This window comes from Brachyistius frenatus, unplaced genomic scaffold (genome assembly GCF_029030835.1).
Source record: "Brachyistius frenatus isolate BFR_SWC_R1_liver_20210118 unplaced genomic scaffold, ASM2903083v1 Contig_58, whole genome shotgun sequence".
In the NCBI taxonomy this organism is placed as follows: Eukaryota; Metazoa; Chordata; class Actinopteri; family Embiotocidae; genus Brachyistius; species Brachyistius frenatus.
The window spans coordinates 1812226-1829328 of record NW_027210657.1 but is presented as its reverse complement, the minus strand read 5'-3'; the positions used below and the strand labels follow the sequence as shown (position 1 = coordinate 1829328).

At 42.6% G+C, this 17103-nt stretch overlaps 1 protein-coding gene across 1 annotated transcript; it reads right to left on the bottom strand.

The window, feature by feature from the left end:
- Positions 1–11902: 11902 nt before the first annotated feature.
- LOC138625054 (RING finger protein 148-like) lies at positions 11903–14832 on the bottom strand. Its single transcript, XM_069705727.1, has one exon. It carries the CDS (start codon positions 14450–14452, stop codon positions 13364–13366), a length of 1089 nt encoding a protein of 362 aa, XP_069561828.1. The 5' UTR covers positions 14453–14832; the 3' UTR covers positions 11903–13363.
- Between the last annotated feature and the right edge of the window lie 2271 nt (positions 14833–17103).

Genomic DNA, 17103 nt, shown 5'->3' with positions numbered 1-17103 from the left:
TGTCAACTTCTCTCATGAAATACAAAGTCATGGAACTTTTTTACACAAATCATCATTGTGTTAGGAGCCAAGTAACCGCCTCTGATCGGTGTTCTGTGGTCCTTCTGAAGACACATAATTAGATATTAGTCCTCAACGTGAAATATTTTTAGGGGCGTGTTTGGTTTGATTGGAGTCAAGTTTGTGGTATCGGTGGGTGGGCCAAATATGGTCACTTCTGGCTCCAAAAAAAACTATATGGCAATAGCCGGACTCAAGGCTTTAAAACGCCTGTTCACAAACCAATGGGTGGGTCACATGTGGGTTCTAAAGGAGGCATTCACGTTTTTGGTAGCAACCGTTGATTGAGAGTGAGGTGAGGGGGTGTTCAGTTGGTTACCATCTGCAACCTTACCACTAAATACTACTAAATCCTACACACTGCTCCACAGTCTACAGAACAGAGGAATAAGCTGCGTCAGGCTCAGGCTATGCTGAAATGGAGCCGCGACAGATCTTTTCTTCGGAATAACAAATCCAAAATGATTGTTTACAGTTTTGGGCTCACTAACAATAGAAACATATATAAACAATTGTCTGAATTTTATGTACAAGTTAACTATTGAAAACAATTTTTGGGGGGAAAAGCAAATCTTTAGCAACATACTATTGTACCCAAACTGCACAACAATACCTTTTTCTTACAGAAATGACATAAACCCAATTTCAGCCAAACTGAATTGCATCCAGTCATAACTACCTGCTAACACAATACACTTTTGAGCTAAATCTTCATGCATCAAGTGCTTTTAAAATCATGAGGCCCAAACCTTTAGTCCCAATTAGGTCCGCCCTTGAGAGCTGCTCTTACAATACTGGCTGGTCAGGGGAGTAGCTTTAGCTTAGCGGTTGCGTCTCTGCATGATGTGGAAAGTAAAAAGGCTGTCGTCTGGCCTTAGGAGCACTTCAAAAGGCCCGGAGCAGTGTGAGCTGCAGCACAAGTGACAGACACACACAGGGGGTCAATGGGTTGTGTGTGTGTGTGTGTGTGTGTGTGTGTGTGTGTGTGTGTGTGTGTGTGTGTGTGTGTGTGTGTGTGTGTGTGTGTGTGTGTGTGTGTGTGTGTGTGTGTGTGTGTGTGTGTGTGTGTGTGTGTGTGTGTGTGTGTGTGTGTGATGTTTATGTGCCGTGTACTTGTGTGCAGCTCCATAGGTGCACGTGTGTTTGCGTGCCGGTGCGCATGTGTGTTTACATGCGTGTTGTGTGTGTGTGTGTGTGTGTGTGTGTGTGTGTGCGTGTGTGCCAAGGGAAGGGAGGCCTATTAAAAAGCTGCCTGAGGAGAAGGCTTTCAGTCGGGGATCTGTGGGGGGGCAGAGAGGATGGCAGGGCCATTGTGTGTCATAGTTCCATCCTGAGAGCTGGAATTAGAGCCATTCTCCTCTGCTCGGCTGGAAGACTCTGTACCACCACCGACCCCGTGTTTAATTAGACCAGCTCTGGAGAGACAGCCTAGAAGGAAGAAGACAGGGAGGAACACGAGCACAGAGTGTGAGAAGGAGTCAAATTCTCCCAAAAAACATAATCGTTGGGGGAAAGAGAAAAAGGAAATTGGATTCATGCCGTTTGGTGATGCTGTGCAAGTCTGATTGGAAGTGTAATGAGGTGAATGATAACAACATGATGTGAAATATGATCAACGTTAGCTCTGGTGGTATCATGAAAATCTCTACAGCGTGCCACTGATTGGAAAAAGCACGTAATATGTCTAACTTTCACGCAGCGTATTCGACTTTGAATGAAATTAGCTTCCTCTTTTCCAGGATTCCTCACATAAACAATGTTGAGAAGTGCGTGCTATGCCTTTGTGGAGGTTATAGTCCAATCAAATTAGATAAACAAACATTAATGGAGCATAATGACTGGGAGCATTATCTCCAAATAGAGTGTCCATTAATATTGATGATTGTTTTCATCCCAACACATTACAAAAGCAAAGCAACATCAATATTTGTCAAAGCAAATGAGTGTGAGAAATGTATATTTGTCAGTGATTGGAGGACTAAATGGAGAGATGGGAGAGATATAAACACAGGCTGTTATCTCCTCTGCTGATGATCTATCCGTTTAGGCTTGTAGGGTTCATTTACGTTAAATGGGCTGATTGTTACGGGAGGAAAACAACATGTCGAGCTTTATTCCACGACAACTCATTCTGCTTAATAGTTAATGCTATTAAAACCCTGCTGGTGAAACGGTTTGTTTTTGAAAAGCCTGGGTGTTTGTTAACTGGCGGGGGCGATCAAAAGGGCTGTCCATTTGAAAAGGCAGGTAATGCTGGATGTCAGTGTGAATGCTGCTGCTGGTTTGTAGGTGTGCGTGCCTTTAAAACCTCATCTGACAAGACTCTTCACAATGGAAAAAAAAAAAAAAGGTTGGGTTATGGCGATGATGGATTCTTTTTCTTTTTGAGGCTCTCACGTCAATACACACCTCGTAAAGCAATTAAATGGGGAAAAAAAAGACCTATCATGGGACATCACAAGACTACTGTGTCTACAGCTCACACGCATACAGAGAGCATGAGGTGTGCCTTCATCCTGGCTATATTTGGGCTTTCTCTCCTGTGTGTCTTAATCCTGCCGTCTTCTATGTTCCACCTGATTAGTCTAATCATTCACTTCTGACAGGCCCATTTCTTAACCTCCCCCGACCTCACCACGGGCACGCGCGCACACACACACACACGCGCGCACACACACACACACACACACACACACACACACACACACACACACACACACACACACACATAGAAAATAAGTCACACAAACAAATGATACGTCTTGGACACGCAGACAATCTGACTCGAAGTGCAGAAAAGCAAAAGAGAATGACATGTTGGCCGAGTCACTCACAAGGAAAATGTCCCATCATAGACTGCAGTTACCAGTGTCACACATCACTTCACATGGCCGGTCACAGGACCTGCTTCATTTAATGTGAGGCACGCACGCACGCGCACATAATTAAAGCTGATCATGGTATATAAACCCCTCAGGAAAAGTTGTCCACACCAAAATATGAATAATGAAGCCGCGTAGATCCTCCGAGGGGATTTCAGTGAGAGGTATGAACTCAGGAGGAAAGAAACAAATGCAAATGTGAGGTACAGCTGTAGGGTGGAAGCTGGGTTTCCCATACAATGCCCGAACAATATTGTCCTTCACCTGCTGAGATCTAAAGCTGTAATCAAGAGGTGTGGAGAGCCCTGGCGTCTATTTCTGTGCGGGGCACCTCGCTGACTCTGACTGACTCCCTCGGGCTGCAGATAAGAGTCAGAGGAGCGTGCGTGTGCGTGCGCGTGTGCGTGTCTTCATGCATGTAACTGCAGGAAGTGTATCCCTCTCCTTTGTTAAGCCATCTCTCTTCCCCCCTTCTCATTGATCATCTATTCCAAACAGTTCCTCGATGACCAACCTGCTGTTCGGAGTTGGTGCAGTCAAAGTTGATTTAGCTGAGCCTGCCAAGCCTGAACTGCGAAGGACTGGCTGTAAATTACATTTATTTACAAGCAGGGTCAGGACAGGGAGAAAAATGTGTGGGTGTTTTATCAGTGTGTGTCCAAATCAGTCGGTGCCTGTTTCTTATAAGTCCTCTAAAGTTCACAAATGAACACGCATTTAATTTGTGTGGTTTGCAGCTTGGCAAGACTTGTGTTGTTTTCAGTAATTGCCTGATAAGGACAATCATGAGACCAGTAATTATTAACAGTGAATAAAAGCATTCATGAAAACCTAGGAACCTTTTGCTAACCATTATCAAGCACTTTCTTATTAGAAAATGTTGCAAACAAGCACAAATTGCATGATACTCGTCTGACTGCATCCTAACGTCACCCAAACCACAAATCCCAGTTCAGTCTAGACCACACCGGAAACTCTCACAAAGAGCCGTGGCTGCGGTTTGGAGAAGGTGAAAACAAACAAACTTTGCCAAGTGACTGGCTCTTTCTCTCTCATCAGCGTAACAATCCTCTTCCAGCCTGAGGCCAAGATCCTCTTTGTTTATGTAACATCACATGGTGTTCTAGATGACCTTACCTGAAGCTCGGGACTCGGATCTATTTCACAGCTCCAGCTCCACCTCCCTCCCCCTGCCCGGGCCTCAGCTTAGCCACAGACCAGCTATCCCGCTCGGACAAAGGAAGCTTCACTGGGATGTAACTCATGCCTGCACATATAGAAAGTCAGGACAAAGCCTCCTATTCTCCTCCAGCAACAACAACACCTTTTGTCTTCTAATACACTGGAGCATTGGCCAGCAAGATGCCTCCCAAAATAATCTTCAGTTATTTTGGGTGGCATCTAAAAACAGTGATTAAACTAATTTTGTGCAGTGCAGAAGATACACTCCTCTTCTGTCAGCTGATTTGCATTTTTAATAGAGTCGAAAAAGCAGAAAAAGAAGTCACTGCTAGAATTATGAAACCAGGATCTTATCTCAGACTTCAGTTTCCAGCCTGCTACTTATCTGATTGCTAATGTGTGTGAAATGGTATCACACTAAATTAATGTTAAGGTCACAGGGAAGCTGGATGATGATAATGTTGTTTTCACAGAAAATATAAGGACTTAGGGCGAAACACAGAAAGATGTTTACAAGTGAACAAACACATTAAAAGAACGATAAGCTGGTTCTGATAAATGAACTGATTTCAGCCGGGACCATCAGTGTGTGTATCAAAAAGGGATTTAACATGAATTTTCAGGTTTTCTATGACAAATTAAAACTCGTTCTACATATAGTCAAAGAAATAAAGATTGATGTAGGAAACTACATGAAATTGTAGATGTATTGCCTTGTGTCTGAATGGTGCTATATACACAAACCTGCCTTGATATGTGATGGTACAAAGAAATATCTCCATACTGTCATGACAGTTAAGTAAAATAAGAAATATTAAACACAAACTTGCAACTCACCAAAACGTAATGCCGACACGCTAACACCACTGACATCCTGGGACTGCCACCCACTAAAGATGCTGCTAGTCGACTAAAATCTAGAATTAGTTGTACCTCCACTTCGATACCGGTTCCTTTCAATACCAACTTTACCAAATCTATTTCAATGAAAAGAAAATGACAAATTATTGTACAAAACTTTAGTTTCCTTGCAGTTTAGAGCAAAAATGTGTAACAATTTGTAGTTACAATTCACAGATGTCCCCTAAATGCCTGACATGCAAGTTATCGCTAGATGCAACAATTTCTTTACATGCTAATGATATTTGCTGGCTAGCCAGCTGAACACAGGGAAACCTCCATTTACTGCAGTGCACCAAACTCAAAAAGATATGTTGCCAAAAATGAGTTTGAAAAGAGTAAAATAAGGCACTTCAATGTAATACTTACTGAACTAAGTTGAAACTTGAGTGCTTTTTATCTATGTGGGTGGGCCACACAAATAGTAGATGAGATTTATTCCTGCATAATCGTAGCAAAATAAAATTCATTAGTGTATATGTAGCCAAGTGTTCCAGGCAGTGTTGGAGCCTGTCCCTTTAAGGGAGCTGGTCGTGCTGCTCAACATGTGTATGTGATGTGACCCTGTGTGTCACGAAGGGAAGTGTCAGACATGTGAGTGAAGCCAGTGAGGTAACGTTACAGCAGCATAAAGGCCGAGAAGAGTGAATGTATGCCACGGTTAACAGCCATACAGTGCCTGTGTGATCCAAATGTTGTGCACGGTGTAAACGTGGGGTGTCTCTGTACTGTCTCTCAAAGTGCAGACAAGTAGAGCTGGTTAAAAGTTAGTTAACGAGTCAGGTTAAAGGAGGCATATTTAGCTTAAAACCAGAGGTCTCTGGAAAAGTAATACAAGGAACTGAAATGTAGTGCAGAATAAACAGGCAGCTTCTGAGGTTGAGGCCAATTGGGTTGGTGCCACTAAAAGCTGTGAAGTTCAGTAGCGAGCCAGACCCCCATCACACCTGGAGTTTGTGTGATGATCCTGTGTGTCATTAAAGAAAATATCCTGTAGCGTGCAGAAAATATTTGATTTATGTTTGGTACATCAGTCTTTTTACTTCTTGTTACATATAAATTGTCCTCCTGTGCTGACTTGTCCTTTATATTCTACCAGAACTAAAGCCTCCTTTCATTCCTCCCCCATGACTGGATCATCCTCTCCCTCCTTCCCCTTTGTTTTTATTTTTTTTTTATTTATTTTTTTATTTTTTATTATTATTTCACAAGGTGAAAGCATCTGCTGTAAATACAAACTTAAGCCAGCAGACATAACCCGCCCTGGCATGGTGACTTGGCATGAATATAAATGCAGAAGAATACCTGGTACTGCTGAAAGAAACACATGGCAGACGCAGCATACACAAATAGGGGGAACTGGGAAGCAGACCGGGGAGCTGCATCACACCGATGTAAGCTTTATTAGCACTGGACTGCTGCTTATGAAGTCAAACCTTTTGGAGGATATGGCTCTCACGGCTACTGGACTCTACCCGACAAGATGGATATGAAGTGAGGCTTAAAATAGCAAAGCGTTTACAGCACACAGCTTCACCCTGAACATTGGAAACATTGGAAGTTACTTGGTTGCAAATCCTTAATTAGAACATGGTGTAGTTGCTGTAATCCACCTGGTACATACATTTTCTGCCAAGTGGCTCTTTACTCGCACATGAAGAATTCCACCTGTGAGTCTAAACGGCATTTTCCAAATAGTGCAAAAGACCAAGTACTTCACATCAAACAAATGAAAAACACGAACACTTTTCCTCTAAATTCTTAACTTAAAACACAAAATTAACAAATAACAACAATACATAATCTAAATACTGAGAGATCTGTTTGTTAATACTGAAGTATGACTTTAAAAGGATCATTTTTGGTCTCTTGAAAGACGTAACTGAAGCTGAGCCACGTCCTAGCGTCGACCCTCAGTTTACAAAAATTAGGACAACCCTTCGAGTGACTTTTATTGGTGAACCAAAAGGCAGCGCACAGCTTGTGGACAAACTGTGTAGGGAAGCCCAGGTCAGCCTGTGACAGATGGTCGTAGTGAACAGGTGACTGTTGACAATGTGTGCTGCGTTCGGGAAAGTACATTCAGCACAGTGACACAGAAAGAGACAGAACCTGAAGCTTCTGTTGTGTCACATGAGACACGTATAAACCCTCGCTCACAACGGATGGAGACGCTCACAGTCACACACGAGCGCGATGGGACAGAAAAATACCATGCAATCAGGGAAAGACACGAGACCACAGCAACCGTAACACCCCACACCAGGGCTGGGCAACAGTTTGTTTTCCAGAGGGCGATCCTTAGATAAAGTTGAATGTGACATTTACAGTACAATGTGTTATTTGCCAACCCAGAGGGGTCTGGGTCTTTGTCTTTTTACAGCTGTATGTGTCAATAGTGGTGTCCTCTGAGGTTACAATGAAAAGAGGACTGAAGTTAAATCGCAGTTCAGACTCATTTTAGTCGTTCGCCTCAAGTTTCATTAATGTGATGTTGCCTTTTATTGATTTTTTTTTTTAAGGGGTTGTTTCGGGCCGGATCGAGATGGTCAACATACCCTCGGGCCATGTTTTGCCCGTGTGCGCCCTAGACCTTTGACTGACCTCCATTTGAGTTTTTCTACAACTAAGTCTCGCCTGCATTCCCCCTCGCGTCAAAATCCTAACACAAACATTACCCCTCCAATCCCCACGTAAAAGCTCGTTTGCTTTTCTCTTTGTCCTGCGAGCTCTCTGCAATTAAGCAAATGGGTCATTAATTAATCGCTGCAGGCAACAGGACACACGAGGAGTTAATCAGACTGGATGGATGGACTGCTGGGAAAGAGCGTGACACGCAAACACACACACACACACACACACACACACACACACACACACACACACACACACACACACACACACACACACACACACACACAAACTCACGTACACAAACACACATACACAAACCACTACACATACACATACACAAACCACTACACATACACAAACTCACGCCTGCTTTCACAAACTATCGACATTTCTGAAAAGTGAGCCTCCTGTTAAGATGTGCATGAATACAATTAGAAAAAAATGGCAGGACTTGATGAAAAGCAGCTTGATCATTGATTGGTGTGAGACTTTGCCGAGTGGCAGTTTCTTCTGGGGAGGAAACTTTGGTTGAATCCTTGCCTCTGGCCATCAACATTCAGAGTGAGACAAGAGGATATTTTTTCCAGCGTGTGATGGTACGCGGCTCAGTCGCTCAGGCTAAAGACTGCTGACAAATCATTTTCATGAAGTATATACAAATAGGGCTGTTGACAGGAAAACCACACAGGATTCATATAGGCGGGATTTATACTGAGCAAATTGGTATGATAAGTACAGGACCAGATTCAGACAGGTGCAGGCTCAGTGCTGAGACATCACTTTTGCTGTGGAGACAGCGGCTGCTTTAAATCAGATATGTTTCACAGACCTTTTCTGCTTTAAAGACGGGTTTCTCAGAGGCACGTAGAGCATCTCTTTTTATCTGTCTTTCTCTTGCTTGAAACAGCAAATGTTCATTAGTTTTGGTTCAGAAATTGCTCATACAAGGAGTTTCTTGTCTAAATAGTTGCCTAACATTTTTCTCTTCATCAACAACTCAATCAACTAATAGTTTATGCCCTACACACATGATAAGCCACTAATAACTGCTCCTCCAAATCCACATACACAAAAATGCTTGCATTAAGACACCCAGAGATTAAGACTTTCCACAATTTCTCCAGAATCACATGAATGAAGAGGTTTCCCTTGATTTCTCAGTTAGAAAGCATAATTTTGCATTAATATTTCTCCAGCAGGTGGCAGACTTGTAATCTACACCACAATCAGCACCTAAAATGAATGCCAAGTCAAAACTGGTAGGACTGGAGTGATGTAAAAAACAGATCAGACGCACATGTTTTTTTTTTTTTACCTATAACAGTCAGATATGACAGCACTTCCTTCCTTTAAGTCAGAGGGTACAAGGTGTTTCTTCCACAGACGTCTTCTCTTTTTTCCTTTAACCTCATATACCTGTCTTTTTGCTGTCAGCAGGAAACAAAGAGCAAACCAACATGTCAAAGGACAAGACAGGACGGGGAAGTAACAAACAATGACACAGGATGAGATTTGTTTAGTCCAGTACACTCAGCAGTATCTGATCTGCCAGAGGGACAACAAGAGGAAGGAAGGGCTGACATCAAGCAGAAGCTAGGACGCTCACTGGGACGCTCACTGGGACAAACCTGAAATACTCCTGCTGTGCTGGAGACTTTTAGTGTACGCACATGTGAAGGAGACTTTTCCTGATTAGATCATTCTTACAGCAAAAATTGCTGCATTAAAACTACCAAGCCAGATAGGAACCACATGAGCCACCAGTAAAATAACAAAAACTTCCTGATAATGTGAGCATAAACCTGCAGAGAAGAGATGTGACTATTATTCTGTTCTATATACACACACACACACACACACACACACACACACACACACACACACACACACACACACACACACACACACACACACACACACACACACACACCATGGCTTGTGATCTAATAGTCCGTGTGAGCAGAAAATAGGAAATGTTTTATGTTGCACTTCCCGACTAAGTGGATTCATTTGTTTCTTACTGCACTTTTGTAATCAAATCTCTCCCCTTTCATTAAAATAATTACTCAGACAGTCTGGGACGAGGGAACCCGAGACAAGAGCAACTACTATAATTTAATTAGAGAGAGTTTCTTCTGCTCTGCTGAAGCTGCACAGCAGAGGGAGAGACGATAGAGACCGACAGATGGACAGACAGGTGTGTGTTCGTGCCTGCTGAAGCTCCAACGCCTCAATAAGGATTTACAAGGGATCAAAGATGAAGGAGACCAGTCGCACTCCTCAACTGGGCCATTAAAGTATAAAGCCAGTGAAGAGCTCTTATTTCATTATGGCAGAATTTATTACTCTGTACTTTGCACTCAAGCAATAAATTGCCCTGAAAACCAAATACTGAAAGGATGGAACAGGCTTACAACCATGCAATTTTACCTTTGCTGAGATTTCATTCAAATTCATCGCAAGTTATAAACCTCTCCACTAGGTGGTGCTGCAGGACAATAATAAACATTAACATGGAGACACTGAGACACTCTGAAGGAGCGTGGGCCTGAAGACTGAACATGAAACGTAAATAAATAAATTAATTAACCACAAATGAACCCTGACTTTTAATGACTCTCATTCAGTCACAGGATAAGTTTGTTTTCTGCCATAGAAAACGTGGGATATTTTCTGGGATGAGACTGGACAGGAGTAGATAAGCTCTCTGGTCATGACAGTAGTTAATTCCACTGTTTGATTCCTATCTGGAACTGAAGGTCAAGTGTGGTATTAGAGTACAGCCACCGACTACTATGCCATTAAATGAAAACCTTCTGACTCAATTTTCTCCTTAACAACTGCAATAAATCAGAGGAGCGACACTGCTGAGCAGAGCGTGCCTCTTACCCAGGGCTTGCCAGTTGTTCCTAGCCTGGCCAGTTAGTTCAGTATTGATTCGCTGTCTTGCTGTTATACCACTATAACCATCTGACCTATGAATGCTGAGCTCACAGCACCAGCCCGAAATCCAGTATACACCGACGTCGGAGGGGGAGAGGGAACACGGTGAGAGGAAAGGTTCGGCTCACGCTACGGGTTTCAGTGAAAACATCTGCCCGTGGCTCATGCCCTGTTAGCCTGGCTGCTTTAGAACCTCCACAACGTTCATAAAACAATCACGCTTTTCTTTTGGCAACTTTTAGAAATTTTGAGGTTTCCTGCCATTTTATCAAAATAGTAAGATGTTAAAATGAAATGTGTTTTTTTTAAACACAGAAGGACCATCAGAGCATGGATTAATCACTCAGCATGCCATTTGGGCTACTGCCTCGAAGCCTCTGATGACAAGAGCCTCAAAACAAAGAAAGGCCGACAGGCACAGATTTTAATATTTAAACTGAGAAACTCAAATATTGCATTTGAATTTGAGTAAATAAATGACAGTACATGTGAAGAAAGCAGGCAAAATATAACAGGACAATCTAGAGCAGAGGTTCCCCCTAAATCCATCAGAGTAGAGAAATCATTTTTTGTCTCAACTGCTCACTCAATTCCTGTCCTCACTAAAGCTGTAGTCTGTGAAGGGTCACACATGTAAGCATTACTTTAATTTAAGAGGTCACAAGCCAGAAAGGTTGAGGAACGCTGCTATACAGCTGAGTTTAGTGCATCAAATCACACATGCTTTAAGTCCTGACTGACTCGCAAAGTACGTTCAATCGCCTCACAAAAAGTCTACAGAAATTCAATTCCATTACAGACTTCACTGTTGGATGTCCTTCGAAAACACAATAGGAGGATAATAAAAAAAAAATAACACTCCCATTCTGCCATACAGCTGCATATCTGTCTGCTCGGTCAGGCCCTTCTACTTATGTGGTATGATGATTATCCAGCTCAAGCTCAAGGTGTGTACGGATGTGCTCACACCTGTGCAGAGGTAATTACACTTTCACTCCACAGTCATTGGGAGCACGACCATAGCTCTGAAAGTGAGAGGCTTCTACTTAACCATACTGGCAGTAGGCCTGTAAATGTAAAGTAACCCACCCATTCAAATATTTTCCCACCCGCACACACACACACAGACAGACAGACAGACAGACAGACAGACAGACACACACACACACACACACACACACACACACACACACACACACACACACACACACACACACACACACACACACACACACACACACACACACACACACACACACACACACACACAGAAACACCACTCTTACAAGCAAATATGCTTGTTGTAAAGTTAGCCTCATTTTGAGGGATTTTATTGCATTCTAATAAGCATCAATGTGATTTCATACAGAAAGTAATATTCATTTTTATAGTACAATTTAAGACTCCTGGAATCTGTAAAGTAGTCATGAAAATGATTCAAGATAGAAACAAATATATATTGAATATCATAACCGGCGTATCACCCACCAGCAAACCAAGAAATGAAACAATTCTTTAGCTTTATATCATTCACAGAGGGACAAGCTTCATCTTGGAAATTGGAAGAATCTTAAACACGTTCCAAAATTTACATGATAGTTTAGAGGTAGACTAAAGGGACTGAAGAAACTCCATTCCAAATAACTCAAAGCCAAAATGTGGAAGATGTATTGAACAATGTGCTTTTAAATGGAAATCAGCTGTTTAGAAATAGAAAGGGCTGTAAATGCTGTACATTATGTATTATCTTTGTATTAACAGGGAGAACTTCATGATTGATTAATCAATCTCACTATATATCATTTAAAAAACAAATGCATATAACCACAACTTCCCCCTATCCAACAGTCACGAAAACATTTCTGGAAGCATTTCATCTACTGTTCCTATGACGTTTGTTTTACTGACACATTATCACGCAACTGCTCTGAGCAACAAATAATAAAGAACTTCAACAATCTGGGTTACAACACGTTTCTGTGGCTCATGTCTCTACAGAGCCTCGGCCCCTCAGGTGATTCTTATTTGCTCATGGTAGTGTAATGCGTGTTATCCTGCATTTCCAGTCAAGGCTGCTTTCATAAGGGTGTGTTCGCCAATCCAGCCTGACAACACCTGAAACAAACATTACTCTGGTTCCAAGAGAACAGAAATACAGTCAAATTATTAAAACTAATTGAACTGAGCGAAATGAAGTGATCACAATTAAAAGGCAATGTTTCATCGTGAGGGACTGCGAGCAATACAAGCTCCCACGGTTTTTGTTAGTTAGAAATTTGGCCCCAATTTCAAACAGATTTTCAGAAGCTCACCTGCACCTCCTCCCTCAGTGTCAGGCTGCTGTGTTGAGTATGCAAAACAGACATTTGACACCGGAGTCACTCCACGACTGCTCTGTTTTCAGAATCTATTGAAAGGTAACTTAATGAACACACCCAATAATTACAAACTTGCACCAAGACGGACACAAACAAAATGTAATGACGTCCAAGCAAATTACACGAGGCCCACTACCATCTAATTGGTAAAATGGGTAAAAATGGTACAAAAAAAAAAAAAAAAAAACAACAACAAACAAATTGGATTTGTTTTTTTGTTTTTTAAATCTATCTCAGCATGTCGGCATTGAAAAATGAACTATTGGAAAATTATCATTTGATTCCATTGTGCTGGTTCAGTGTATGCCAGAAAAAAACATGTATTTCAAACAGGGAATTTGACTGTGTCCTGGTTTGTTGCCGTTTTGTTTCTACTGTTGATGTTCATGCCCGTACAGCCTCCGACTCTCCCTCGAAGGCCCTGTTGTCGTAGAGATGCTGTTGTCTCTCTGGGTCAGGGCTCGCTGGGTCAGTCAGTGGGACTTCATACAGGGCTTCTCCTCCTGCCACTGTGATCACAGTGACCTCTGCTGGTGAATCAGAGGACATGCTCTCCTTTGTGTCCCCCTCAACCCCCAGGGCCTTGAGGATGTCGCACTTGCACATGGGACAGGTTCTCCTCTCCAGCAGCCACGGCTCGATGCAGGCTTTATGGAAGATGTGGTCACATGTCAGCACTGTCACCACGTCGCCCGCCTTGTAGGACTCAATACACACAGCGCACATATGGGAGTCGGACATGGTTTCCTCGTCCCCTCTTTTGAGCGTGCGTACTTGTAGACGCCTGATCGCCTTCTTGGCTTCAGATTTCAGCTTTCTCTCGGTGCGCCTGTGCATGTTCAGACTGTAGAGACGGTTTGCAGAGATAAACACAAAGTAGGTGATTGAGGCCACCGTCACAATGAAGAAGGCGATGGACAGAAAGTAGAGCCAGTAGGTGTCCATCCAGGGTCCGTGAGGGCTGCCCACTTCAATGAGCATCTGAACATCTGTCCCGTTCTTCACCAGCCTCGCCACCTCCTTACCCTGAGTGTTGCCGATCATGATGGCCACAATGTCAGCAGCATCTGAGTGCGCCATGCGAGTGGTGCTGTTTCCACTGCCATCCACATTGTACACGATCACAGCAGCTGCCCCTTGGCGCTTGGCGACGTTGATCTTCTCGCTGAAGGTGCAGTTGCCCCTTTTAACCAGGGCTATCCATTTGGGCGAGGTGGCGTTGCGGGTGTAGACAGAATCTTGGCTGCAGCCTCTCGGGTCTCCCTCGGGAAGTGTAACAATGCCCGAGGCTTTGTCCACCGGAGAGTTGCGGCCGTACATCCCACACTCACAATATTTGTCCACGGTCTCATTGTTGCTGTTAACGTAGCCGATTTCCACCACGGCTGTCCAAAACACGAAGGCAGCTGAACAGTGAACAAGCCCTGCCACACACAGCAAACGCAGCAGACAGTGTTGTGTCTTCTTACCCATGGCAACGCTCTTCCTAAAACAACAACTGTTCGCTTCTTTAGCTTCTTTAAAAACTCCTTTCTTAGTCCCAGGCCCTGGTATGTTCGAGTCACCGCGATCTGAATCCAGCTACCGTTTCACCCAAGCTGCTGTCGTCGGTAATATGATATGAGCCTCTGGTAACACAACACGAGCTATGCGTCAGCCACTCACCTCTCGTTATCTTCCTGAACCTTGAACACTGAGCAGTCCTCGCAGAGGGCAGGGTGCTGCTATTCAACAAGTTGAAGTGCAATAAACACACACAGACCTGCGCTGTTATGAGAGCCTAGGAACAACAAACGAGAGGCCAAGACGTGATAAGCAAAGCACTATTTCATAGATCAGTAACACGAAGTGATCTCAGCGAAACTATTGAAAGCAGCTGATGTCTCCTTGATGAGTAAAGTGACTCAACCAGTTTTTCGAGTTTGACGTGTTTCCTTCCCCCTTTTAGCTGTGGCCCGGGATCACTGTTGTGAAAAACAAACTGACAAGTGTTACTTCTCTACCTTGTGGGTATTCAGCTTCAACCGCACATTTCAAAAAACATGACGCAAACAAACAGACACATGAATTAGCGTCTTTAAATTTGCACACAATGATAAAAGGTTTTCCCATTGTTTGGATAACTACAGTCACTTAAAGAGCCTCATCACTCACAGCAAGCATACCAGTGAAAACTGAGATGGAACAGGGCATTGTGAAGTTTCCATCGTATCCTCTTACACACAAGTGAAAGCCCACAAGCGCAAAGACAGAGACAGAGAGGCTTCCAGTCACAAACGAGATGGAGGGGTTTCTTGCTAAGCTGCTGTTTTACCTTCAATACACGCGCGTAAAAACTGCAGTACACAGGTCTCTGAAGAATGTGCTATTTAATAAAGTATATCAGCAGGACAAAAAACTGTAAACAAAAAAGAGGCTGGTATTTATTCTGAGTACACATGCAGCTCACAGGTCTTAAAAAGAAGAACAATGGTGCTTCAATGACCTTTAAATTCCTGAAATCATTAACTACACCCAGCAGTAAGTAAAGCAGAGGGTGAGATGAATATTTGTCTCCATAAAAGCATTGTTATCATATTTGTATGAATTTAAGCATCACATGACAAGATATCCTCAGACTTTCTGCTGCAGTAGGGACATCTACTGGTTGGTTAAGAGTCTGGTCAAAGGCAATAACAACCTGGTGCACTGAGCGAAGGTTATCCGAGTCCCACCCAGGAAACTGTGAATCATACCAGCTGATAAAACCTTATGAAACAGGAGCTGATATGATTTTATAATAATAATGTTACAATATGAATGTCCATACTTATGTGGTCAGACTTTGAAATAATAAGGAAAAAGTCATTCTTAGGAGAAAAAAAATCTCAGGCCTCAGACTGCTCTGAAGACTCGAGCTGAGGTCACCCGTCTTAAAGGCATCAAGCACAGACCGACTGTGCATGGAGAGTCTATGAATTGTAGAAATCATGGAAAGTAACTTCAGTGTCATTCTACAATATAAAAAAAACAAACAAACTGAAAGGTACCATAATAAATCCCCTTAAACCATATGCTATTTTTTTTTTTATTCTAAAAATTACTTGGAATTTTAATAGAATTCCATATTGTAAGTCAGTTTGGAGACAAAATCACACGTAAAAAAAAATAACAAGAGGCTACCATGAAAGAAACTGAAGTTACATCTAATCTAGACCCAACGCTTCACTAAATAAGTAAATAAACATAATTAAAGAAATAATCCACTCAATAAATACAGACAAATATATACAGTATCATAGATACAAAACTGTGAATCGCAATTCTAAAGTGTTTCCTAAACTGAAAAGAGGCATTATGAAAGTGTGTTGGGGGGATATTTCCAAATAGAAATTGAAATGACCTTCAATAAATTAAAGTTTTTTGTTTTTTTTTAAATGCCATTTTATAAGATTATTTCACAATTGTATTGTTATATTCACACACACACACACACACACACACACACACACACACACACACACACACACACACACACACACACACACACACAAACGCGCGCGCGCGCCTTAGGAGGCCAGTGAACCACAACACCAGTCAACACCACACAGGGGCGCCATTAACACACTGTTGTTTGTTAATTAACAGTAATATAAAACACTGTTTTGACTGACACTGTCATCCATCACAACGAGAGGAGCGCCTGCAGCCTAATTTGATTGGTGTGCTTGTTGATGCAAAGTAAATGCCAAGCAGACAACTTAAGAATGAATCATTTGTCAATCTTAAGAAATGATTTTTGCATTCATAAAACCTTCTACTTGGTTGAGCACGGGCTATTTTCACAGTTTCCACTGGAAAACAATGAAACAAAGCAACTCACCGCTGCAGTGACGGACTGTCCACCGGTTTCACGTCTCGTGAGTATGGAGGTGATTTGATGTGCGCGCAGAGAGCAGACATGGTCACAGGATTTGGAGGAAAGTTGGGGCATGTCCAAACAAGCCCCTCACTCCACCCCCACCCACACACACACACACACACACACACACACACACACCCTCGCCGTCACGTCAGCCATGTAACCATGTTAGATTTTAAACACTGACACTGAAGTTACAGTAAAACCTATGTTGTGCCGTTTA